The sequence below is a fragment of the Castanea sativa genome, chromosome 3 (genome assembly GCF_040712315.1).
Source record: "Castanea sativa cultivar Marrone di Chiusa Pesio chromosome 3, ASM4071231v1".
Lineage (NCBI taxonomy): Eukaryota > Viridiplantae > Streptophyta > Magnoliopsida > Fagales > Fagaceae > Castanea > Castanea sativa.
The window spans coordinates 8,025,612-8,053,033 of record NC_134015.1 but is presented as its reverse complement, the minus strand read 5'-3'; the positions used below and the strand labels follow the sequence as shown (position 1 = coordinate 8,053,033).

General features: G+C 34.9%; 1 protein-coding gene and 1 pseudogene across 1 annotated transcript; both read left to right on the top strand.

The window, feature by feature from the left end:
* Nucleotides 1-1,555: 1,555 nt before the first annotated feature.
* LOC142627246 (F-box protein CPR1-like) lies at nt 1,556-27,012 on the top strand (annotated as a pseudogene).
* On the top strand, nt 11,153-13,329 carry LOC142627352 (receptor-like protein kinase FERONIA). Its single transcript, XM_075801197.1, has one exon. The coding sequence runs from the start codon at nt 11,153-11,155 to the stop codon at nt 13,271-13,273; it is 2,121 nt and encodes a 706-aa protein (XP_075657312.1). The 3' UTR covers nt 13,274-13,329.
* Nucleotides 27,013-27,422: the final 410 nt, after the last annotated feature.

Here is a 27,422-nt window from a genome sequence, read left to right as displayed (position 1 = left end):
ATTGAAAAAATTATTTAAAATTTAAGATGAGAAAAGAACTTTTTAAAATTTAGAAAAAAAAAACAAAATTTTGACAAAACTTAAGGACAATAATAATATTTTAACCCAAAAAAAAGACCCATTAATTACTTTAAAGTGATGACTTAAAGTTACATTTTAATCTTGAGAATTATTTGTTTTTTCATGGAACGTGTTATTATTTTTATCAAGTCCATTTGCACTTAAAATTTTCTTGAAAATCCAAGAAAATTTCCTTTATATGTCATCCTTATCTCATCAGCATTAATTAATTACTATGATAATGCACCGCAACCCATATGTCAATCACTCCTTCGTCCAAAGATTATACATTCACTGTGCAATTCTATTCTATGTATAAACAAAGACCAACCCCTTATGTGGCGTTTGGTACGGAGAATCCACATTACTCCTGGCACCTAAATTCCTAGAAATGTGGTTCTTATGAATCACATTCCTAGGAATGTAGCTATTCCTATATTTGGTTTCATTGGGAGATTCCCAGGAATGTGAGATGATAATGTTTGGTTTATTTCCAGGAATCTTAAATGAATTATTTGTTTTTCTCATTTTGTCCTTAAATTTGAATGTGAAGTACCAAGCCCATTAAAAAAAAAATCTTCCTTTAAATAAATAATGAAAAAAAATATAAACTATTAACTAGTCCTTTAAAAAAAATATCTTACTCTATATAGATAGATAAAAAACATTATATAAACTATCAATTAGCAACACGTTCATTAAAACTGTGATCTAACATTTCAAAATGACAAGAATAATACAAAAATAACTATTAGCAGAGTTATTTATCCTGTTTATGTTGTTTTGGCGGGAAAAGATAAAGACAAGAGAGAAGATATTGATAATTTGTTTTATAGTTTATCTTAATTGCTTAAATGATAAGGAAAAATGGTTAAAATTGTCAATTTATAAAAAATACAATTTCTTTTAAGTTTGGGAATCTGAATTCCCACCTGTTTTAAAGGGAATCCACATTCTTTCTGAGGGGGGTTTAAGGATTCCCTTGGCATCTGATTCCCTAGCGTAATTTGCAACCAAACATGGGAATCTTTAAACATTCCTGGAAATCCTAAAACATTACCCCGTACCAAACGCCACCTTAAAACTTTCCTCTCCCATCGTATTCCTAAAAATACGATTCTTCATTTTCTCTATCACCCCCAAAAATCTCACTGCAAATTCCCCCTGTTGACACTCAAAATAATACCCCAGAAAAACTTTCCCAGCAAAAATCAAGAGCAGAGGAGCAACAACCAAAAAAGAACCAAACTCAAGGGTAAATCCAAAATCCCTCTACATTTTTCTTTTCTTTTTTGGTTCCTGTTTCTTAAATTACATCACACACACGCGCGCGTGAATAGATCATAATTTCAACTTTCTAGTTACCAGAAAATAATATCTTACTAAAATATTATATATATTTAATTTTCTTCCTCTATTCGTCTAAAATCCTTCCATCCAAGACCAAACAGTTTCTCATCTCTGTGTAACCCAGGAAATTAAAGGAAGAAAAGCAATGTTTACAACTAATGAAGTACTGCCTGAAGACCTGGTTATACAAATTTTGCTATGGTAGCCGGTGGTGTCTTTATTACGATTCAAGTGTCTATGAAAAGGAATAAGTTAATTAATTAACTCGTGAACAAATTTAAGCATGTTCAACTATAAAATAAGTCAAGCTTAAATACACGATCTACTTTGTTGATGAGCTCGATCTCATCTAAACTCATGTCTGAAATAAAATGAAATGAATAATCCTAAATTTATAATACTTGGAAGGTTGACAACCTAACAAATTTTGATTGATGGAATATAGACTTGTTATCTATCATATTTTTATTCATTAATCACAACTAAATGGCTAAGTTTCTGTTTGTTTGTTTGTTTTTTTTTTTTTTTTTTTTTTTTTAATTTTTAAAACCTTTTGTGTTACGCCCTGTTTGTTTCAACGTTGATGTTTTCTAGAAAATGAGTTATTTTCTTAAAAGCATTTTCTATGAAACTATCTCATTTTTTAATGTTTGGTAGCAACTTTAAACGAGTTGAAAAACAACCTCCTAACTTCCCTTATTTAGCTTGCTGTGAGATAGAGTTGTTTTCCAAAAAAATTTAATGGAAAACAATCTCTAAAAATAAGCCATACTTTTTATATTGACCAAAGATAGTTTTCATTTGACTCATCTTTTTTTTATGCTACCAAACACTGGAAAACAAGAAAAACTATCTTTACACTAGGTTTTCCATTGAAACAAACGGAGCGTTAGTCTATTTATTGTTATAAATTTAGCCAAACTAAATAACTTTTTGAAAATAAGTTAATTTTTAATTTTTTGTTATAGATTTAGCATAAAAGCTATTAATTGAAAACTATATATTTGATCTCATATTTAGTAAATAAGCTACCAGAAAACTACAAGATACCAAAAAGAAATTTAATAATTACTTATCAAAAAAAAAAAAAAAAACATTTAATAATTTTAAAAAAGGGGAAAAACATTATTTCTCTTTATGTTTGGAATAGTTCATAATTTCCTCCATAATCTTTTAAACCAAGCAATGTAACCCTTTACTGTTTTGGAAATGAGAAAATACCCCACTTTGTTACTCTCTTTTTTAAACTTACCAAAATATTTTATTTTCTAGAATATTCCTTTGTGAAATTTCTAAAATATCCCAACTAATAGCAAAACTCCAATATACCCTCATAACCAAACGTGAGAAAACACAATCTGCTAACTAAACTTATATACATGATTTTGCAAAAATGATATAAATTGAGAATCAAAAAATCCAATCCTACACGTAATTTTGTTTTTGTTTTTTAATTTTAAAAAATTATATTAATGTGCTGCTTAAAAAAAAATGGCAAGACCCACAACAGCGATACACAACCGCAATTAATTACCAGCCACTCCACTCTCAGGTGCTGCTCTTCTCATTTTATCATTTTACTTGAAAATAAAAAGAACAACACTGTAATTCATCTGTCTAAACAACACCGTAATTCCACTCTTAGTTGCATCAGCCGCCAAAAGCAGCTTAAAAACAACACTGTAATTCCTCTATGATCCAAACAACACATTCTAGGCAATCTTTTGTGTGAGTTGCCTCGTTTAAAAATTAAAATCCCAATCTCTTTGGATCAGTCTAGGATCACAAATATTTTTCACAATTTTTTGCCACAACTGTGACATGACAATGTTGTTTTCAATACTCCCAAAATAAAGAGAGCTAGTCACTAACTTTATTGATCCCACTCTTATTTTTTGTGAGAATCAAGGAGAATCAAGGAATGACCCTTTTTCTTAGGATTGTTAAAAAAAAAAAATCATATAGGCCGAACTAATCAACAAGATTGGACCAAAAATCAAGCTTGGTTTGATTTTCTGATGGATTCGGTATGATTGGTCCTCAGTTTTAAAATTCATGGGTTTCTGTCCCGGTTCCAAATTTGCAAAAAAATAGAATGGAGTAGACTGAGCAGGCCAAACCTGTAAATGTATAATTTATTTTTTTTTTTGTATTTGATTTATATTTTTAAAAACCATAATAACCATATTTTTATCTTCTTAAAAAAATTAATAAAATGCTAAGATTAAAACCGTTGTAATAAACGATTGTTACCATAGAATAATACCATATAGATTCTAACTAGGATGTGTAAAAGTTAAAATATAAAGTAAATTTTGTTCAAAAGATTGTTAACGGCTAATTGGTGACAATATGCACGTTCCTTTTAATTGAGGTATCTTGTTAAATCAAAATATGACCAAGTTTAGTCATTTAATTCATGGGCATTTCAAATCAGAATGAAGTGCAAGCTAATTCTTTAATCATATGCACATTTTACATTAAGTTAAAATCAATAGGATCCATTTGTTAATAGATTTTGACACTTTGTAATTGGTGATCATGGATGAGTTGCTAGTACTTTTCTTAATTGAATGGTTGTTTCGATGTGCAAGTTAAATTAATACTAAAAATAGAAGTTAGAATTTGTTTAAGAAGTAATGCCATAGTCAATAAACAATGTTGACATCAATCATATTATGTTCTTGCTAGGCACCTTGAGAGCCATAAAAAGCCATCAACAAAGGGGCCACTGAAAAGGAGCTTAGCCCATATAGAAGCTTGGCTCCTTTCTCTATGAATTTTCATGACCTTTTATTTAATTTACAAACAAAAGAATAAGAAAATTCCAAGTCACGTTCTTTCCAGTCTAAAATTTACAAACAATTAGTTCATGACAACCAAATTCAACTTAAAATAAGAATTTTTATACATTAACATTTTTTCCCTGGTTTGTTCCTTTTAATTTCAACAGTCTCACATACCGAATCCTGATCAAGTTCTCAGTAGACTGGAAAATGTTGATATTACCAAATTATTGCTAGAGCATCCTTTGATTGGGTCAATTTTTCTAATGCCAGAGAAATTTACAAAAGAATAAAAATTGGGGCATTTTGGCTCTTTTATTTGGTTGACCATACATTTCTACATTCTCAGTCTTCCATATATGGTATATCATTAATCCAGGTTGGCTCTAGACTTAGGCTGCTACTTGGCAGAGGCGTAAGAGCCCCCCCCTTCAAAAATTTTACATAAAGCTTTTATGGCCACCTTTTAGAGAGAGAGAAAGAGAGAGAAAAAAAAAGGATGACTATTAATATTTTTTGAAAAAAAAATATATTGAAGTAGGTTTTGTATTCTTTTTCTAACCTTGAAGAAGGCTCCAAAATAATAGTAATTATAATTAGTAAAAAAGATGTTAATAAAATCTAAATACAAAAACTTAAATAGTATTTTTACATTTAAAAAATAAAAAAGAATATATATATATATATATTTTGACAAAAAACTATAATATAACATTTAAATTATTATTATTCAATTGATTTTTAAATTTAAATTAACCCTTAAGTTCTCAAACTATTTTTAGTGGGCTCTGCATTATTATTAATCAATAATCAGCCTAGCTAGACGTGTCAAATACTCCATTCTTCATGTGAAATTACACTTTTTACAAAAATTAATAAGGTGACCACCTAGCTAGTCAAAGGGAAAATTTCTCCGCCAATTGGTAAAAAGTTTGAAGTCCTTTTATTGTCGAGTTCTTTATATAATTTGAGATATATGAATGATGTAAAAACTGAAGCCGACACATGAAAAGGCACGAAGCTAATAATTTCATTCATATATAAAAGAGATATTACACTGATAAAATTGAAAAAGTAAAAAAAAAGAGACATTACAAATGGGATCCCTCATGTAGGAGATATTTATTCTTATACTCGTCTCACTCTTTCCAATTGACACTAATCATTGCGCAATTTATCTGCACCATGGTTGTTTTGTCGAAGCAAAGATAAATTCGGTACAATTGGAGGGTCAGGGTTCCAACCAAGTTTCTATTACAATGCACCGTGGGCCAGAACCCAGTTGATGTTTGAATTGCTGTCCGAATAGCTCTAACAGTGGTTGGGTCACTAGATATAATGCCTACAAAAAGAGGTTACAGGAAAACTTAAATTAGTTTCTATTCAATAAAATATATAAATTATAAAATGTTAGCAAGAATTAAAATTTTTTTTGGTGAAAGGGAAAATGCATTAGGTTAGAAATACTGAATTCAATAGTATTGTATTTTCTACTAAAAGAATATACATGAGTGCATTTATATAAGAGGCATATGAGTGCAGTACAAGTAAGAGTGTAGTACAAGAATGTGTGCTGTACAAGTAAACTAGTTGGGCCTAAAGCCTACAACACTATACATGTTAACAGTCCTCCTCTAACTCAAGGTGGATGTGAGACCAACTTGAGGTTGTCAACCAAAGTACGAAGGTGTCCTTTAGGATGTGACTTGCTGAAGATATCTGCAAGTTGATCTGTAGAGGAGACTAAGATTAGCTTAAGAGCACCATGGACAAGATGATAACGGATAAAATGACAATCGATCTCAATGTGTTTAGTCCGTTCATGGAAGACATCATTGTGAGCAATATGAATGACACTCTTGTTGTCACAATAAAGAGGAGTAGCAGAAGATGTAGACACACTTAAGTCTTTGAGAAGCCATCGCAGCCAAAGAAGCTCAAATGTGGTATCAACAAGGGCACGATATTCTGCTTCAGTACTAGAACGGGCCACATGAGTTTGTTTCTTGCTTCGCCAAGAAATCAGAGAAGAACCAAGAAGAAAACAATAACCAGTGGTGGACCTGCGATCAGTGGGATCTCCTACCCAATCGGCATCAGAAAATGCACGAAGAACAAGAGGAGACTGAGCAGAGTAGAAAAGACCATGGAAGAGAGTGCCCTTTAGGTTCCGAAGAATGCGCAGAACAGTAGCATAGTGAGTCGATCGTGGAACAGATAGATACTGGCTCACCTGGTGAACAGTGTAAGAAATGTCTAGACGGCTAACAGTAATATAAACTAGGCTGCCAATTAAGCGTCTATAAAGAGAGGGATTAGACAATGGTTTCCCCCCTGAGGGAGTCAGATGCGCATTAAGCTCGACTAGAGTGTCAATAGTCTTGCTATCAGTAAGTCCAGCTCTAGACAAGAGTTTAGAGGCATACTTGGCTTGAGTAATGTAAAGTCCATCTATAGAATGAGTGATTTCAAAACCCAAGAAGTAGCTGAGATGTCCAAGATCTTTTATCTCAAACTGCTGACTGAGAAATTCCTTGAGTTCTTGAATGCCATTGAGGTCATCACTAGTTATGATCATATCATCCACATACAAGAGAAGTAAAATAGTGTCTTTGTCAGTGCGATGAAGAAATAAGGCAGAATCATAATGACTGGCCATGTAACCCAAACAAGAGATGGTAAAGCTGAATTTGGCAAACCAAGCACGTGGAGCTTGTTTAAGGCCATAAAGTGCACGTCGAAGGTGACAAACCTTGTTTGATTCAACAGAGAGACTAGAAAGAGGTTGCATATAAACTTCTTCACTTAAATCCCCATTAAGGAATGCATTTTTGACATCCATTTGGAAAAGATCCCATTTACTGGCAGCAGCAACAGCTAAGAGGGTACGAACAAATGAGATACGAGCAACTGGAGCAAAGGTCTCTTCATAATCAATCCCATACTCCTGTGTAAAACCTTTTGCAATAAGACGAGCTTTGTAGTGCTCAATGGACCCATCAGAGCGAGTCTTAATCTTGTAGATCCACTTACAACCAACCACAGATTTTCCGGGGGGGAGAGTGACCAAGTCCCAAGTATGGTTTTTAGATAATGCATCAAGTTCCTCTTTCATTGCAATCTACCATAAAGGGTCAGTGGAAGCCTCATGATAGGTGTGAGGCTCGTGCAGTGTAGTAAGGGCAGTGTAACAATGATAGTCAAGTAAATGTACAGGAATGGGCCTTACCCGAGTTGAGTGACGAGGTGGAATGTTTTGTGCATAATCTTCAGGCGGAGCAGGAGCAGAGGAACCAAGATCAGGGTTGGGTAGCTCGTCTTCGACCTGTTCATCTTCCACCTGTTCATTAAAGGGGGGAACTAGGAAAGGGATCAAGGATTTCTGGTGGTTGGACAGAGAAGTCAATAGGAGAATCAGGAGCAGCTATAGGAGGATCAGGATTAGCTATAAGAGGGTCAGGAGCAGCTACAGAAGGAATATGTGTCTCATCTGGAAATAGATCTAAGACAGAAGAGGAAGATAGAGAAGCACGGAAGTGAGAGAGCTCGACAAAGAGGCGATGTTCCCAAAAGACAACATTGCGGGAGATACGAAGACGATGAGAATAGGATCATAACACCGATACCCCTTTTGAGTTTTGCCATAGCCAAGAAAACAACAAAGTCTTGATCTAGGCTCAAGTTTGTTATGCTCATGTGGCTGAAGAAGAACGAAACAAGCAGAGCCGAATGAGCATAGGTGGTGATAGTCTAGAGGTGACCCAAAAATGCGCTCATAGGGAGTTTGATTTTGGATGACAGGACTAGGAATGCGATTAATAGCATGAACAACATGAAGAGCAGCTTCGCCCCAAAAAAGAGCAGGAACTTTGGCAGAGAGAAGAAGAGCACGAACAGTGTCAAGAATATGACGAAGTTTTTGTTCGGCTCTACCATTTTGCTGAGAGGTACCTGGACAAGTTAGTTGATGAACAGTGCCATAGGAATGCAAAACAACTTGGAAAGCATATTGAGTGTACTCAAGAGCATTATCAGATCAAAAAATTTTGATACGTTTAGAAAATTGAGTTTCAACAATCTTTACAAAATTAGAATACACTTGCAATAATTCAGAACGATATTTCATATTAAAGATCCAGCTATAGTGAGAGTAATCATCAACAAAGACAACAAAATATCGAGATCCACCAATACTAGAGATAGAGGAAGGTCTCCAAACATTAGAAGAATAAGGTCAAAGATATCAGTGGATATAGATTCACTAGAATTGAAAGGCAAAGCTGGTTGTTTTCCTAACTGACATGAAACACAATTAAAATTTTCTGTAGACACTGAACCTAACAAACCTCTAGAAGCCAATTGTTGTACACAGGAAGAAGATGCGTGACCAAGTCGAGCATGCCAAAGAGCAAGAGAAGGAATAGAAGAAACTACAGCAGCTGCGGCAATAGAAACAGGAGCAACAAGTGGAAGACGAAGGTTGTCCACGGGAAACATACGCCCAACTCTGGGACCGGTCCCTAGCTCCTGTCCCGTCCTTAGATCCTGCACAATACACCCAGAATAATCAAATATAATTCGATAACCCAACTCAGCTAATTGTCCCACAGAAAACAAATTGTAAGAAAGGTCAAGAACATTAAAGACCCCAGAAACGGAGAGGTTGGAGGTTGAAACAGAACCTATATTATGACCAGACATTGTGGAACCATTTGCTATGCGAATAGTAAGAGGGTGTGGTGCAGGTTTAAGTTCAAAAAATAAGGATGAGTGAGGTGTCATGTGATTGCAACAAGCAGAATCCATAAGCCAAGAGAAAGGAGACATACCGGATAAAGCTGAGAGAGAAGAGGAATAAAATGCATTGCCAACCATACAAATGACATTGGTGATGATGTTTTTAAGGTCATCTGTGGTCATGGTGAAAGTGCGACCTGAAGACTTAGACTGTGCAGAGACGGGAGCCATTGGTTGGACACTCTCAATGTTAGCAATAGTGGCGGTAGAAATTAAAACAGCTGATTTATTGCGCTGAAAGCAAGTCTCAATATTATGGCCAAAACGTTTGCAAAAATTGCAAAAACGTTTGCTGGATTGTCGGCGACGATTGTTGCAAAAGGAAGAAGACCTGTCCTTATTCTTCATTCAGAAACAAAATATGCAAAAATGGATTGCAAAAATGAAATCTACGCGAAAAACTGGGTAAGGAGCACCTGAACTGCAAAAAATCAACATTGAAAAAGTCAACGGCTAGTCAACAGCCAGTCAACGGTCAACGGTCGGTCAACGATGACGTGGCGGATGACGTTAGCAACGCGATGGACGATGACGTGGCAGTGATGACGTCACCTAGGCTGACGTTAGCAGGTGCAGGTCTAGTGCGTGCAGTGCGTGTGAGCGCGTGGCGGTGCGTGGGGAAGAGTTTCGGCGCGTGGGCGCGTGAGCTTCAGTGCAGAAAATTTGGATGGCGCGTGAGGGTGCGTGGAGGCTCTAATTACTGTGAGGTTTCCACAAACTGGTAGATCGGAGCAAGACGATCTTCGTGGTACCTTTAGAAAATTTATCGGAACAATATTCACGGCAGTGTCAGAAAAGGCAGTGGTCTTTGCAGTGTTCGAACTCCTCAACGGTGGCTGCTACAGGTCCGGAACCTAAGGACGATGTCTGGAAGACTCGAAGATTCAACGGCGAAAGGTTGTGGTAGTTATTGTGATAGCGGAAGCAATATTAGGAATGAAGTTACACCAATAAAGACAAAACTGCTAAGAAAAGGTCAGAGCAGTGGCTCTGATACCATGTTAGAAATACTGAATTCAATAGTATTGTATTTCCTACTAAAATAATATACATGAGTGCCTTTATATAAGAGGCATATGAGTGCAGTACAAGTAAGAGTGTAGTACAAGAAAAGCCAAAAAAGAGTGAACCTCTCTATCGCCATAGTTGCAAATCCACTTGACTGGGAAACTAAATACAGTGATGCAATCTTGAACGGTATCGAAATCTTCAAAGTCAGCCTTCATCTATACTGACACACTCACATCATCAATACAATGTTGCTACTGCATCGACTTTCCTATTCACCAAAAGTACAACTTTTTAAGGCAAAAACAGTGTAGAGCCGAACCTAAAGACCATGCCTAACCTTCTACAAATTCATCTTTACTTACAAACCAGACCCACCATGACCATGACTAAATTTTTTGCAGAACAATCTACCCTTAACTGCAAGAGTGGCATAGGAAAAGAATCGCTATTATCGAATTAGTATACATTTGAACTTGGATTAAAATTATAAATTATTTCAATATTTAGTTTATTTTTGTTATTATTTATAAGTTTTACTGTACTTTTTGGTACTATTTATAGGTTTTATTGTATTATTTCAACTAATTTTTACTTTTATCTATAGTATTTTCAACAATAAATCTTCAGTTTCAACAAAATAAACGGTAGTCAAACAGACTTATAATATAGACACTAAAAAAATAATTTAATCCCTTCTTCGGTCACATCATAAAATTCATTGAGTATTTAAATAGTTTCACTTCTTGCCAATATACCCACATAAAAAAAATATTATAATTCCAAAGAAAGCTTAGAATTTGACAAGAAAAAAATATTAGACGTCAAACTTTTTCTACTTGAATATTTTGAGTAATATTTTCTCTCAAAATATCTGTCATTATATGCTAACTTAAATTAAACTATATATATTGCTAAGGTTTCAACCTTATTTTCTAAAAACTTCTTAGTAATATTAATTTTAAAATTGACCTATAAACAAATTTACTTAAATACCTTCTTTTTTTTTTCTTTTTTTTTTTCTTTTTTTTTTTCCGGGTATTACAACTTTTGTCCTATAAAAGATTGAAAATGTGATACACGGAACACCACAAACACAGAAAAAATCTAGTTCAACTGTGACTATCTGAAACACACAAACCTATTATACTATGGCATCAAATCCGTCAAGCTCAATACCTTTCCTCTTATCAATAGTTCTGATTCTAGTGGTTGGTGCTAATGCTTGTGGGATCGCAATCTACTGGGGTCAGAATGGAAATGAGGGTTCCTTGGCAGAAACTTGTGCCACAGGTATGTATGCCTTTGTCAACATAGCTATCCTTCCAACCTTTGGCAACGGTCAAAAACCCCAAATCAACCTTGCTGGCCATTGTAATCCAACAACTAATGGGTGCACCAGGATTAGCTCTGAGATACAATCATGTCAGTCAAGAGGAATTAAGGTGATGTTATCCATTGGAGGAGGTGGAGGGAACTATGCTCTTTCTTCAACTGACGATGCTAGACAAGTAGCGACCTATCTTTGGAATAACTTCTTAGGAGGACAATCCTCATCTCGCCCTCTTGGAGCAGCTGTTTTGGATGGAATTGACTTTGATATTGAAGGAGGAACAAACCTACATTGGGATGAGCTTGCAAGGTTTCTCTCTCAATACAGCAAACAAGGAAAGAAAGTGTACTTAACCGCAGCTCCTCAGTGCCCATTTCCTGATGATTTTATGGGAGTTGCCCTTAAGACAGGTCTATTTGATTATGTATGGGTACAGTTCTATAATAACCCTCCATGCCAGTACAGCTCAGGTAATCTAGTAAAGTATTGGAACCAATGGACTACCTCTATTCCTGCCACCAATTTTTTCTTAGGACTTCCTGCTTCACCTAATGCCGCTGGGAGTGGCTTCATTCCAGCTGCTGATTTAACTTCTAAAGTCCTTCCGGCCATTAAAGGTAGTGCCAAGTATGGAGGTGTGATGCTGTGGTCGAAATACTATGATGACCAAACAGGATACAGTTCTTCCATCAACAGCAGCGTTTTGAATGGAAATCTCACCGGACCCAGCCCCAGCCCCAGCCCCAACACACTTCCGCTGACCCCTTCAACGGCTGTGTCAAATAACAATAGAATAAAAATAATGGCCATCGTCGGTGGCGGAATTTCCGGCATTATTGTTCTGTTGATTCTCGGATTCTTGATTCTCGGGCGAGCCAAGACTAGTTGGCGTTGGCGGGGTCCATTGTCTTTCCACACGTCCAAGTCAACAAAGACTCACGGATCAACGCTACCGTATTTGTGCCGTTACTTCTCATTGGCTGAGATTAAAGCAGCGACCAAAAACTTCGACCAAAATTCCATTATTGGTGTCGGTGGGTTCGGTGACGTGTATAAAGGGTACATACACATTGATGGTGGGGCCACCCATGTTGCAATCAAACGGTTGAAACCCGGTTCTCAACAAGGGGTCCATGAGTTCCAAACAGAAATTGAGATACTATCTCAGCTCCGCCACCACCATCTCGTTTCTCTAATAGGATATTGCAATGATGGCAACGAGATGATCCTTGTGTATGATTTTATGCCTGCTGGGACTCTTTGTAGTCATCTCTACAACACTGATAAGACACCTCTTCCATGGGATCAACGCCTCCAAATCTGTCTTGGTGCAGCACGAGCGTTAAACTACTTGCATACAGGTGCGAAGCACCCCATCATTCATCGTGATGTGAAGAGCACCAACATTTTATTGGACGAGAAATGGACAGCCAAGGTGTCCGATTTTGGATTGTCAAAATTTGGTCCTACTGGCACGTCCAAGGCCCATGTTAGCACAGCGGTTAAGGGTAGTTTTGGGTATTTGGATCCGGAATATTATCGACGCCGACAATTAACACAGAAGTCTGATGTGTACTCCTTTGGTGTGGTGTTGTTTGAAGTGTTGTGTGCAAGGCCACCCATCATGCATACGGTAGAGCACGAGGAGATGAGTCTAGCGGAGTGGGCCCCGAAATGTTATCGCAATGGAACGCTTGATCAGATTGTTGATCCATTATTGAAGGCCGAAATTGAACCAGAGTGTTTGAAGAAATTTGGCGAGATTGCGGTGAATTGTTTGCATGACAATGGAACCGAACGGCCATCAATGAATGATGTGGTGTGGGGCCTTGAGCTCGCATTGCAGTTGCAAGGGAGTGCAGAAAAAGCTATCTTCCATGGGGAGCAAAGTTACGCTGTGTCGATGTTTTCTGAGATTATGAATCCTGAAGGTCGATGAAAGATATGCTAGCTAACTGAATTTTGAAAGTTTTATTTAAGTGATGGTTGCAGTCTCGCAAACTAGCACAACAAGTCATTTTATTTCACTAATGATTATTAAGCAACATAATAGTGGTAATGCAGATATCTGATAAGAATACTTTATAAGCATAAACCTATCAGCGTTCTTATTGCAGTAATATTCAGTCGTATAAAATTATAATTGTACGTTTTTCTAAGATGTGACATAGAATTCTGAAGTTTTGAAAACTAGAATAAGTACTTGTATCCATAAAATCAAAATATCCATAATATTGAAGTGTTGTGTTCATAATCTTAGTCGAATTGTTTTTATTTATTATTATGTTTTAACCTTATAATAAGAGACCAAGTATCTGTGTCTTACCAGAATTAGTGGTTCAAGTTGTGTCTTATGTGGCAATTTAGTGGAATCATGTGCTCATTTTAAGTGCCCTGCAGCAACGGCCATATGGCATGCCTGCAGATGGGGTTTAAGATCTGGCACCCTTCTGATCTTATTAAGCTGGTTCTAAATCTACACATTCAGTTTCTGCTAGGTGATCAGCAGCACAGGGATCCAAGTGGCTGAGATATGCTCCTTGCAGATGACATTCACTTTGGATTCTATTTGGAATTTAAGAAACCATATTGTTCACAATGGGGGTGAGGTTAACATCTTGGCTACCATCTGTGCCTTCGAAAATAGAGTGAAAGAGTATTTGCTAGCTTTAGCTCATGAGGATGACATTGCTTAAAGTGAAGAAATGATTTCCTGGAAGCCCCCTCCTAGGGGTATGATAAATTTAAATGTGGATGCTGCTGTTTTCGAATGACTTTACTACTTTGGCTGTGGTGGCTAGGATGATTTTGGTGAGATGCTGAAGGTTTGGGCTACGTGCTCCAATCCAGGCTTGAGCACCTGCAATACTCAGGGCTTTGCATATCGCCAGTTGAGAAAAATTGGCTGCACATTGTTATAGAGGGAGATGCAAAACCGTGCTTTGATCCTCTGGCTGTGGAAGGCATTCAAGCTGACTAGTCTAATTAAACTGTTATTGGTAATATCTTAGAACTTAGTAATTCTTTTAATTGTTGCAGCTTTTACTGGATTAGGAGAATATTCAACTCTGCAGCTCATGTTACTGCGAAACTAGTTATTAATCTTAGGAGTTCTTTTTGTTTGGACTAAGCATGATATTTCTGCTCACAGCTATACCTACACTCAATGGTGGAACTCCCTTTACTTTCTCAATAATAAAGCCTTTTACGTTTGTATTGGTTTGGAAAATCTTGTTCAGTTCCATACTTCCGTACCATCTTGGATGTGTGCAGGTCTGATTGCTTCCCTGTGGTTCTGCAGTTTTGGTTTTAATGAAAGCTTCAATTTATCAACCCAAAAAAAGGAAAAAAGAAAAAGTACAGTAAGCTTTTGCATGCATACCAAGTCCCAGGCAAATACTATAGATGGTTGGAGAAGATAAAACTCTTACTCACTCCAACAGTTGCTAATGTAATACTCAATACCTCTCATTGGCTGTAATCAAGCTGGAAGCTCATTAGGGACTCTCAAGTTTAACCAATGAATTTCTAGTTTAAAATTTGATTGAAGTATATAACAAATTTTTAATATTAGTTTCAAAGGTAGAATACAATGTCCAATGTAATATCTAACTTAAACCTATATTCTCTTTCTTGCTCACTGGATAAAAAAATACAGGATGACTTCGATTCAAATTCTACAAGAAGCTTTTAGAAAATTTTCATAGTGTTCTTAAAAATAATTGAGATCTTGGATTAAAAGTTATTTGGAGTTAAAAGGCCTCTGTTAGGATTTAGATCCCAATGGGTAATTCACGAGCCAAAATATGTGATTATGAAGGTTGTATAGTCGTAGTAATTGTAATTTAGTTATGTTGTGAAATTGGTCAAGGTTCAAACTATTCAAGTTGCAGTTTGAACCATGCAAGTTTAAGAAGAGTGACTTAAGGCCTCGCTTGAACAATCATACAAGTCATGAGAACTATGAAAAATTTGTCCTTCTCTCGCTAAGTCACAATCTTCTCAGCAAAAGGAGAAATTATGTCCCTTGTTCTAACTTTACAGTCTTTTTTCTTGTGAATGGTCTCATCCTTGACAAGGGGAAAGCATCACAACCCTCTTTGCAATTACCTCCTCTATTGGACTAAATGACTATTCTATTTCTACGCTCACTACTAGCATCACTCTTTTTTCTTTTAGTATTATTATTAAAATAATTATTTTCTACATTAACGTTGTCACGTTTATTGTTCTTGATTTTCCTTGGCTTCCTAGAATAAACATTCACAATCTCATTCATTCTCATGGTTGAGATTGAGATTAGGTTTCCTATGTCTGTGATCGAGATGCAGAGAAATCAAGACAACTTATGGCGGTTGTTTCCCATCTCCACCTAATAGATTATCAGTACAGAATGACGCCATTCTTCTATTCCCAACATAATTGCATGCAAAGATTTTAAGAAATAAATTTTGGTTACTTGGTTCTTTCTACTATTTTATCCTTTTAATTCTATTTCTGGTGATTTGTGTGATCCAATTATTATTATTATTTTTAATCCTTTCAGCCCAATAACATTACAGTACTTTCCAGCCCACTTCATCATCCAGTTGAACAAGGTTTTGGGCCGTTCATGTCAGTGTAAGGAGTTTGGACCCCATTCAATAGGTATTATGTTACAACATGTCAAGGTTTTGTTTAGAAATTAGGAGAATAGAAAAGGAAGGAACTAAAAAGTATTAGGATAGAAGAAGTTTTAATTTTCTTTCATGTTATTTAGTTAGAGGGATAGAAAAATGTAGGGATAGAAATTTTTTTTTTTTTTTTTGAGAAGAAAAATAAGGGGATAGATAATGTAATTTGTATGAATTTATTCTTATACTCTTATTACATAATATATAAGAAATAAATTATTTTACAAAATATATATGAAATAATTTGACACATTATAAAAGTGACACAACATAATTATCACTTTATTTTAACTTTTTTTTAATGTAAAATGTGCGATTAATTAAATTAGTTAATATAACGTATGGAAAAAAAAAAAAGAAAAAAAAAAGGGGAAGAAGTAGCAATGTTACTTGCTAGCATGATTTTGAAAATTGGACCAGACCGTCCAGTTGAATCGGTTTATCCGAAAACTGCCTATTAACTTGATTTAAATCCCAAAAACTGCAAAATCAAATTTTTATGTTGAACCTCATGACATGCGGTCCAATCGGCAGGTCTTTGCACCCATGAACGGGTCTACTAATCAGATCTAGTTTTTTTTCCCTCAAAACAGTGGCTGAAACAAACCAGATCTACAGTCCATCTTCCTCACAGACTTCGTTCATTGGTTGTTAAAGCTCCTTTTTTGTAGTAAGTAGTAACATCTTTTTCTTTTGTCGTTTCAATTTATTTGGTTATATACATTTTTTTTTAATTTTCTCTTTTTTTTTTAATAATAACTAAACTTTAAAATAACTTTCAATTTTTTTATATAAAAAAAAACTACATCCAAACACACTACCAACGTTGACGTAAAAACTCCTATTCTCAAAATAATAATAATAATAAAATAATAATAATAATAACAAACAAAATAAAATAACAACAACAACAACAACCTTGACACATAAACTATGGTTCAGTTGTTCTAGTTGTCAACTCTTTTTTTTTTTTTGGAGAAAGTAGTTGTCAACTCTTGGATAATGGGTTTTTCAAGTATTTGATGGCTATTTTAAAGCTAAAATAAAAGTGGAACTCACGTGTCCTTTGAGACGAGTCTGATTTGGAACGTGTTCTTCATTGTGAGGGAATAAATTGATGCGGTCACTTACCCAAAATCATTAAAGAGTAAATGTGAAATTGATTCCTAAAGTGCTTGCTTAAACATGGTTTAAATTGGTAAAATTTTGAAGTCTCACCTAGAAAAAGAATTGAATATTTTGTGAGTTTATTCTAAACAATATAAATGTCTTCTCTCAAGAATTTTAATTATTGTGACTTTAAATTGTCAAGAATCTACAACTCTTGTGATTTAAAATTCTTTTCAACCAAACAAATCTCTCTCTTCTCCATTGACTATGCCTTAGAAAAGTGTAATCCAATCATTTTGGAGGGAGAAAGAAAATAGTGGAATCTGGATTTTTAACATTAAAAAAATTAGTTAATTTTGAATTCGAATTTCATGCAATCCTACACATTAATATTTGCTCATAACTTATATGATGATATACGTCTATATTTAGAGTTGCAAACTCACATAAATCAATACCATAAGGAGGTTTATAAAAGCCCAAAGAATTTAAGTGTTACAAAATAAATGGTTTACACACAAAATGGGTAAGAGCATTAACATCGAATGTGCTAAATGCTAAAAGTTTTAGCATTTTGCACACCAAATTGAAATACCAAATAACACACCTCATCAAATGTGCCAAAATCCTTTTTTTTTTTTTTGCAACATACTACAGTACCATTCTAGTAATAAAATGGTCTTATAGCATGTTGTAAAATACACACACACACACACACACACACACACACATATATATACACACTACTATTTAAAGGACTTCTTCTGTTTAAGATTGATACACCAAGAATGTCCTAATAGTTAAAGATTATAAATAGTCTTGCTATGTAAGAGTACAAGCAGTTTTTTGATGTGAATTTAACTTAGTTTCAGACCTGGACAAAAACTTGTTTCTCTAGTTTCTCTGTAATTCCAGCTTTAATTCTTAATTTTAATGCAATTTTAGCTCAAGTTCTCAATCAATTGATCTTGATTCCCGTCATTTGGTATCAGAGCACAGATTTGGCCCTCTTTTTTCCTACCACTTTGATCATTTGAGCCCTAGATTTCCTTGTGTTTCTTTTTTTATCCCTCCATTCAAGATCCTAGAATTTAGATCTAGGTTCCATGTGCCAATCAAATCTGTGGCTGTTGCAAATATCACAGATTTGATCCCTTGTGTTGTTGCTTCTATTTACAATTTTTTCAAAGATTGTGAAGCTTTTAATGGCTCAAAGAAGGAGAGGAAGGAGAGGTGGAATAAGGGGGAATCAAATGGATGTTGGGGAAGGAGTTGAAGCCAACCCTCCAATGGGGAGGAATGTTGGATGGAATCAAAATATAAAGAGAGAGAAGACATGATTGCTAAATTAAGGAGACAAGTTGTGGCACTTACGGAGGTAGTGCAGCGTATACAACTTTCTCATGAGACTACCAATGAGTTTGATGACTCTCATTCTCATTTTGAGAACCCTTTTGGGGCTCCTCCAAGGGGTAGGCCTTATGTGGAAAGAAATGAGCCAAGGCTTGACTACAACTTCAAGGTTAAAATTTCAGAATTTCAAGGGAGTCTCAAAACTAATAAAAATTTCATTTTCATCCCTATACTATTGAAATTTTTTTGTTTATATTCTTAAACTTTACTAAAAGTATGTTTTTCATCTCTAAACTATTGAAAAAAGTTCTTTTTTTATCCCTATTTTTGTCTTTTAACTATTAAAAAAAATTATTTACAAAGTTTAGGAATGAGAAAAGAACTTTTTAAAGTTTAGAGATGAAAAACAAATTTTTGGCGAAACTTAAGGACCAAAATAATATTTTGCCAAAAAAAAAAGACCCATTGATTACTTTAAAGTCTTGACTTACCACCGCGTACCCTTGACGTGACGGTCACTAATACTTGTGCGGTGTGGAGAGCAAAGGCTGGGGTTCAAGTCTCCCGGAGGCAGGGACGCAACTAGCTTTGGACTAGGGGGGCAATGACCCCCCTAACTTAAAAATAAAAAATATTGTTATTATATATATGTGTGTGTATTAATTTTAGCAATTTTATTTTATAAAATTACATTTTTTCCCCTTAGATAATATCATTGATTCTTTTAAGAGTAATGTTATACTTATAAACTTTTTTACAACATTTTTACAAACTGTTTTGGTAGCAAATTTTTATTGGTTTGCACATAGATCCACCACTCACATCATTTTTTTACTAACTAGTAACCATTTATTACATCAATAATTTATAAAAAAGTTTGTAGCGCTAGTATTTTCCTCATTTAGTGACTTTAAAAAAATATATAAATCTAAAATCTAAAAAAAAATATACAAGCCCAACAAAAATAGCTAAACAACAAAAATTACCAATAGTAAAACTTAAAATAAACAACCCTGTCATTAAAAAAATTTGTTCTTACCGACACCAAAAAAAAAAAAAAAAAATCTCAACAATTAAGTAGTAACAGAGTCAAAGGTTGAAACCACTGCACATAGCTAATAGTAAAGCCGCCCCCCTTAACTCAAAGTTCTAACTCCGTCCCTGCTCGGAGGGAGCTTCACACATATATACATCTAGATTAGGTTAGAGTAAAATTTTCATCTTGTATAAAAATAATAATAAAGTCATGACTTAAAGTTACATTTTAATCTTGAGAATTATTTGTTTTTTCATGGAAAATGTGTTATTATTTTTATCAAGTCCATTTCCACTTAAAATTACGTTGATATTTATTTGTTTATTTATTTTTGAGAAAAAAACATTTATTTGATTCAGGTACATCTCATTAAACATAGACTAATGGATGTGGAGTCTTTTGGCAAAAAATTGCAAAAAACGAAGTTTATTATTGTTATAGGTACTGTTCAAAGTTATTTAACAAAATGAGGAGAGTGACTGAATTTCGGCAACAGTATTGCTGAAATTGCAAGAAAAAGTAAAATGTGTCAGGGGAGAGAGAAAATTGAATTTTGGTAATGAGATTACCGAAATCCTTGTCCTACCCTTATTCCCAAGCCTGCCCGTGAAGTGCCCAAAATGCTAAAATGGAAAACCAATTGTGGCAATGGTATTGCCGAAAATGGGAGGAAAAAAAAAAAGAATTGTGGCAGCCAAGTTGCCGAAAATGGAGGGGGGAAAAAATGCTACGTCCACAACATTTTTCACAACAAATTACAGGTGGTTAGTTGTTATTGGTTCAAATTTGAACCTAACACTAAAATAACTTTTTTGCCCCAATAATAACAATAAGTAACAACTTGTCATTTATAATTTGTTGTAAAAATATTGTGAAAATGTTGTAGACGTATCATTTCTAAAAAAATCGTGAGCCGAAATAGAAGGAAAAGAAAAGAAAAAAAAAAAAAAAGTGCAATAGCATTGCCGAAATAGAGGGAAAAAAATTGTTTTTTTTTTCCCTCTATTTCGGCAATGCCATTGCCACTTTTTTTTTTTCCTTTTCTTTTCCTTCTATTTCGACTCACGATTTTTTTTAGAAATGATACGTCCACAATTTTTTCACAATTTTTTACAATAAATCATAAATGGCAAGTTGTTACTTATTGTTATTATTGGGGCAAAAAAGTTATCTTAGTGTTAGGTTCAAATTTGAATCAATAACAACTATCCACCTGTAATTTGTTGTGAAAAATGTTGTGGACGTAGCATCTTTTTTTTTCCCTCCATTTTCGGCAACTTGGTTGCCATAATTTTTTTTTTTTTTCCTCCCATTTTCGGCAATGCCATTGCCACAATTGGTTTTTCATTTCAGCATTTTGGGCACTTCACGGGCAGGCTTAGAGTAAGGACAGGACAAGAATTTCGGTAATCTTATTACTGAAATTCAATTTTCTCTCTCCCATGACACATTTTACTTTTTCTTGCAATTTCGGTAATACCGTTGCCGAAATTCAGTCTCTTTTCTCATTTTACCAAATAACTTTGAACAGTAACTATAACAATAATAAACTTTGTTTTTTGCAATTTTTAGCTAAAAGACTCAATAGATGTGAATAATTTTTTGAAATCCAAGAAAATTTCCTTCATATGTCATCTTTATCTCATCAGCATTAATTAATTACTATGATAATGCACCTGGCAACCCATATCTCACGTGGCAATTCACGATAGATCAAAAATCCAGCTGCCACATATGGGGTGAGATGAATACTTGTCACCGTCCTTCTCAAATTTTTTTTTTTTTAAAATGTCACCATCTCAAGCACTTCAAAGATTGTAACAAGGTAGGGCAGCTTTCATTTCAGCTCTTTCATGGATATGGTTTGGTATGGCGCAATGGAGGCGAAATGGGATCAGGATAGTCTTGAAAAAATCGTCATGGTAGCGTGGCAATGTGGACGGATCAGAATTAGACCAGGTGTGAAAGTCCGAAGAAGCCATGTCAGCAAGTGGTTTTTGGGGCAATGGAATACCTTACTGAGTACTAGGAGAGTGTTCACGTGGAGAATGGGCCTAGCCCGATTACACAGGCCCACTAGAGCCCTCCTAAAGCTGGTAAGTTCAAAATCAATGTGGATGGTGCTATTAGGATTATTGGACCATGTACTAAGAAAATCCAGGCACCCCTTGGAGCGGTGGAAGCTGAAGCCAAAGCTGTTGAATTCAGTCTGCATTTTGCGAGAGACATGATGATCCAAGAGTTTGTTTTGGAGAGTGACTCATTGACTCTCATGAATGCACTGAAAGAGACCTCTCCCCCACCCTCTTCTATAGTTGCTGTGGTGTATGGTTTGCTGTCTGATTCCCACAATTTTTGCCAATGGGATTTTTTCCATGTTCGTTGGCAAGCCAATAAACCGACTCATCTCTTAGCTAAATATGCTCTAGGCATCGATGAATTCTCTGTTTGGTTAGAAGTATTGGGCTTTGTAGAGCCTAGTTGTGTTTGATCCGGTTGACGACCCGAGCCGACCCGACTCGAATAATGTTACGTAGTTTCTTAATGGGAGATTTTCTGAGGCTTAGTCCATGCCCCCAGGAAAAAAAAATTGGCTCATTTTGTAGCCTATTGTGAATCATGTGTACAGAATATAGAAAAACGTTATTTTCGTGATTAAGATTTTTTCCGTTGTGATTTCGTGAGAGAAAAAGACTGTAGCCGCACTTTGTATTTTTTTTTTCTTGATAATAGTGAAATCTCTGCAACTCCGTAGATGTAGGCAAATTGTCGAACCACGTAAATATTGTCTTGTGCGTGTGATTATTTTTCTTTGGCATGTGTTTTCTCTATTTTCTGTTTCTCACAGGTTGAGAATTTCATGGTAATTTCCCTACAAGAAGAGAGTCCTTGTTTTCTTGAACAAGCTCTTCTAAATGATGTATTGTTAATTCCTTTGTTTCAATAAAGTTTTGATGCATTATAGATATAAAAAAAAAATAAAAAAAAGAACGTAGGGCAGCTTTCTTATTTATTATTAATCTCATCATACGTGTCCTGCAAGTGCGATGAAATTTTTTATTTTTTATTTATTTTGAGTTTAATATAATTTTTTAATTTGAATTTATCTGTTGTTAGTAAAGTTACAAAGGAATAAATTTTTAAAAAACTAAAATTTAGGATATGAAAATAAGTAAACTGCTGCATTTAGTGTGTATTAGTTTTTAAGAAATAATAGTGAGATATATTCAAATAGAGTGTGCTAATTTTTAATAAAAAAAAGTTTATATAGTAGTTTTTTTGTTTTTGAATTTTGTTAAATTACAATTTTAACCTTATTTTTATTTTTTAAGAATATTGATTATCTAATTATATTAAATGTATTTTTGACATCTTACAAGCCATAACTAGGTTTCACTTCCATACATACTCATTACCTATGCAATTCTATTCTATGTATAAACAAAGACCAACACCTTAAAACCTTACTCTCCCACACTCCTAAAAAATAAAAAGGCAGAGAGAGTGACACTATTCTTCATTTTCTCTATCTTCCTTAATATCCCCCCCCCCCCCAAAAAAAAATCTCACTGCAAATTCCCCTTGTTTAACACTCAAATAAAACCCCAGAAAAACTTTCCTAGAAAAATCAAGAGCAGAGGAGCAAAAACCAGAAAATCCAGCCAACTCAAGGGTAAATCCAAAATCCCTTTACATTTTTCTTTTCTTTTTTTGGTTATTGTTTCTTAAATTACATCACACACATACACTTTTGTTCCTCAAACCAAAGAATTTATGTCCGATCTAGAACCTAAATAAAGGCCTAAGAGCATTCACATCAAACTTGTTAAAAAAATATTGCATTTAGTATCTAAAAATGCTACTTTATCTATTTTAACACTCCACTTTATAATTTGCCCAACATCAAAGATTTTATTTTATTTTACCATTTCATTAAAATATTATTTATTTATTATTTTTAATTCCTTATTATTCTCCACACCTCTTTTTCTCTCTTTCTCTGTGTGTCTCTCTTCTCCAAGTTAAAACAACCAACCCACCCCCTCATGGCCATAGCTAGCCACCGCCCACTCAATGTCACCACCCTCAAAATGAAAACACTAAAAGTGAACCCACCGTTAAAAAAAAAAACATATACTGGTGTTGTTATTATATTTTAGAAGAAGAATCATCTTGTTGAACTAATTTTAGATCCAAATTAATCAAACACACACCACAAGCAAGACTAATAGACTGAAAGCAAAGCAAAAAAAAGGGCATTTCCCAAAAAAAAGTTTTTAGAAAATAGAAAAGGCAAGCAAAATATAAAAACTATTTGCTTCATAATCTCAACAAAAAAAAAAACCAAAAATCACACACCATAATACGGTGAAGCCTTGTGAGCCACAGTTTCACCTAAGAGGATCACCTAAGTTGAGAGGAAGAGGAAGAACAGAGTACAACATAAAAAAGAAGAAAAGAAAAAGGGTCAGAGTGGCCAAGGGAGAAAAAGACAGAGAGAGAGAGAGAGAGAGAGAGAAAATAATAGTAAAAAAATATAGCAACCTGCTACAGTAGGGTGCTAGTTGTAGCACCATACTGTAGCAAGTTGCTAAAACTTTTGAGATTTGACACTATTGATGTAAAGTATGTTTTTGTGTTTTGAGCTATAAAATAGCATTTTAGCACTTTTCACATCTTTGATGTGAATGCTCTAAGGCTACTGTTCCGCACTTTAGCAAAGTGGGTCGGGTCAGCCCCATAAACAATTTGATCCATTCCATTGTTCTTAGACCCAACCCATTAAGGTCTTATCTTAGCCTAGTTAATTCTAAATGTTCCTTTTGATTTTTGGGTGAGTTGTGTACAATAGAATATATTGTATAGATCATAATTTCAACTTTGTTACATATGTGTGTGAGTTGCATACTTTCTAGTTACCAGAAAATAATTTCTTACTAAAAGTATTAATTAGTGCCAAAACTTATACGATTCACATACTACATACAATACGGGCTAAATGTAAAGAAATCATACTGTATATCACTATGATATGCTTTAATTTTCTTCCTCTATTTATCTAAAATCTAAACAAAAAAGCTCAATCCTTCCAAGACCAAACAGTTTCTTATCTCTGTGTTTGTTAATCATTCATTTTCCTCTTTGTAACCCAGGAAATTAAAGGAAGAAAAGCAATATTTACAACTAATGACGTACTGTTTGAAGACTTGATTATACAAATTTCGCTCCAGTGGTGTCTTTATTGCAATTCAAGTGTGTCTGTAAATCATGGTAAGCTCTCATTAATGGCCAAATCTTCATCAATAAGCACCTTCTCCACAACCAGACCACCACTAACAAGAACAGGAACGCAAGTTTCCTCCTTATCCAACGCCAAAAATCTTCCAATGATCATGTTTTCTCCAAGCTTCAATATGAATCTCTTGAAATATTGTCAACACAAGCTGTTCCTTCACCGTATTTTGGTATTCCTAAGCATGTAGTTATTGAGTAATTCTTAGGTACTCCCGGAGCACGGAGAATGGTGCTCCCTCCTCTCACATTCATGGTGGGGTCCGCTCATTAAATTCATGATGGGGTCCACCATGAATGTGAGAGAAGAGAGCACAATTTTACTATACTCCGGGACTATCTAAGAATTTTCCGTAGTTATTAACATAGTAGGCTCAATTAATGGTCCTGTTCGTTTATAGCATAGATACTGTTCTATGGAATCCATCAACAAATGAAACAAAAGTTGTTCTCGGGTCAGGTATATCCTACCCCCAAGCTAGAGCATTAACCAAGAAAGTACCAACACCGCTATAGGGGTGCCACACCAACGTTCGACGTGGCCCAATGCAAGGTGCGGTGGGTGACACCGTTGCCCGTGCGTCGGTGCCGCGTAGAGTTTTTTATTTTTTCGTTTCCTAATTTGCGCCAATTCGGGTCGATTCACGCCAATTCGGGTCAAATCGGACCATATCGGCTGGCTGAAACCAACTGATTCAGGCCGTATCGGCCAATTCAGACCGATACCGGCTTTGAATCAAGCCGATTTAGACGACCTCTCTGCTCTTTGCTCTCCGTCTCCCCTCTCTCACAGTCTCACTCCTTAAGAACCTTGGTCACAATCTCACAGTCTCTGTCTCCACTCATTGTCTTACATTTAATTTATGAACATCATGTTTTAGACTTTTAGTTATTATTTACTAGTGTTCTTAAATTTGGTATATGTTTATATAATGTGAAAATGTATGCTTAGCAATATATAAAAAATATAAATATAAATATTTTTAATAATTTTTTAATCGCTGCGTCCTGTCTTAACCGCACCATCCTTTTTCAAAAATTGCCGAGTCTCACACTCACACCCGAATCCGGAAACGCACCCGCGCTTCATAGGCCTTAACTAGAGATATTGGTTTTGGTTTCAACTTCAAAACTAATGACTACAAGGTGGTCAAACTCTTACAAATTTATGACCCAAATCCCGAATTGTATTTCCATGAAATAAATTTCTTTTATGCAGCTGAGGTATATTGCTTAAGTACTGGTTCGTGGAAAAAAGGTAGTACTTCTGCGCCCAGTCATTTTATAAACCGTAGTTATTATAGGACATACACAAAAGAGATGTTTTCTTGGAGTGCAATTATTAGTGATGATAATCATGATTCCTTTCAAGCAGTGGCGGCTCCAAGAATTTTTTTCAGGGTGATCCTTAAGAGGCATAAGTTACACAATCTAATAAAAGATATTGATCTTGGGCTTTTTCTCCCTGGGGTCTATTGGACATTTGGGCTTGCTATGTTGTAATTTTTTTTTTTCAAATTTTAGTTCAAAATTTTTTTTGGGCTTCTTTTTGCTTGAAAGCCCCAATATATTGTTGAGTAGAACAAATTATGGAGCAAAGTTTTATTTTATTGGCATAAAAAAAACTGAGAGTGTTCCCAAATTTTTTTTTGAAGTGTAAACAAATATAAAATTTTAAATTATTATATATAAAAATAAAAATTTCAGGTCAAGGTGGTTCCGTGACCACCTTGGCCTTCAAGTGCCACCGCCCTGCTTTCAAGGCATTTTATCATTTGATATGAGCAATGAGTTGTTCCTAACAACAACATTAGCAGATGGCGTTTTTTACTTTTGAGGATCCCATTGATACTTGGAGAATTTTTTTTTTTTGTGCTTAATGAATTGGTTTCTCTAGTTACTTTTGTTAAATATAGAGAAAGATTGTAGAATTGTTTTCATATTTGGTCACTGCTTGAATTTGGTGTTAGGGAGTCTTGGACTAAGCTATTCACTATTGGACCTCGTATGGGAATTGAAAAACCACTAGGATTTTGGAAGAACGAAAGCTTGTTTTTGAGAAATAATGAGGGGCAATTGCTCTTTTATGACCCCTCGGCCCAAAAAACAACTAATCTTCAAGTTGATGGACGACCGATGCAGATGATCTCTTATGTTGAGAGTCTAATTTCTCTCAAAGGAGGAAATGATCTTGAGGAACAAGGCAATTCATAAAAATGGTTCAATACTCATCTAAATCTCGGCCGTAAGAGCATCCACAGCAGTGGAGCTAAAAAATTAGCTTTTTAGCTCCACCAAAAGTTACTTTATCTATTTTACATATACATATCTACACACATGCTGCAGCAGTGGATCTATTTTAGCTTTCAACACAATAAAATAATATAAACATCACAATAAAATAATATATCTTCTACAGTAAAATAATATATTTCACAACTCAAAAAACAGTCACAACAGCAACTACAATAAAATAATATTTTTTTTGTTTAGCTTTCATGAACAGTGCACATCTATTTATAGATGTGCACTGTTCATTAGAGCTAAAAAAAAAAAGATTTAGCTCTACTGCTGGAGCATACTTTTTGGTGTTTGAAGAGCTAAAAAATACCAATATACCACCA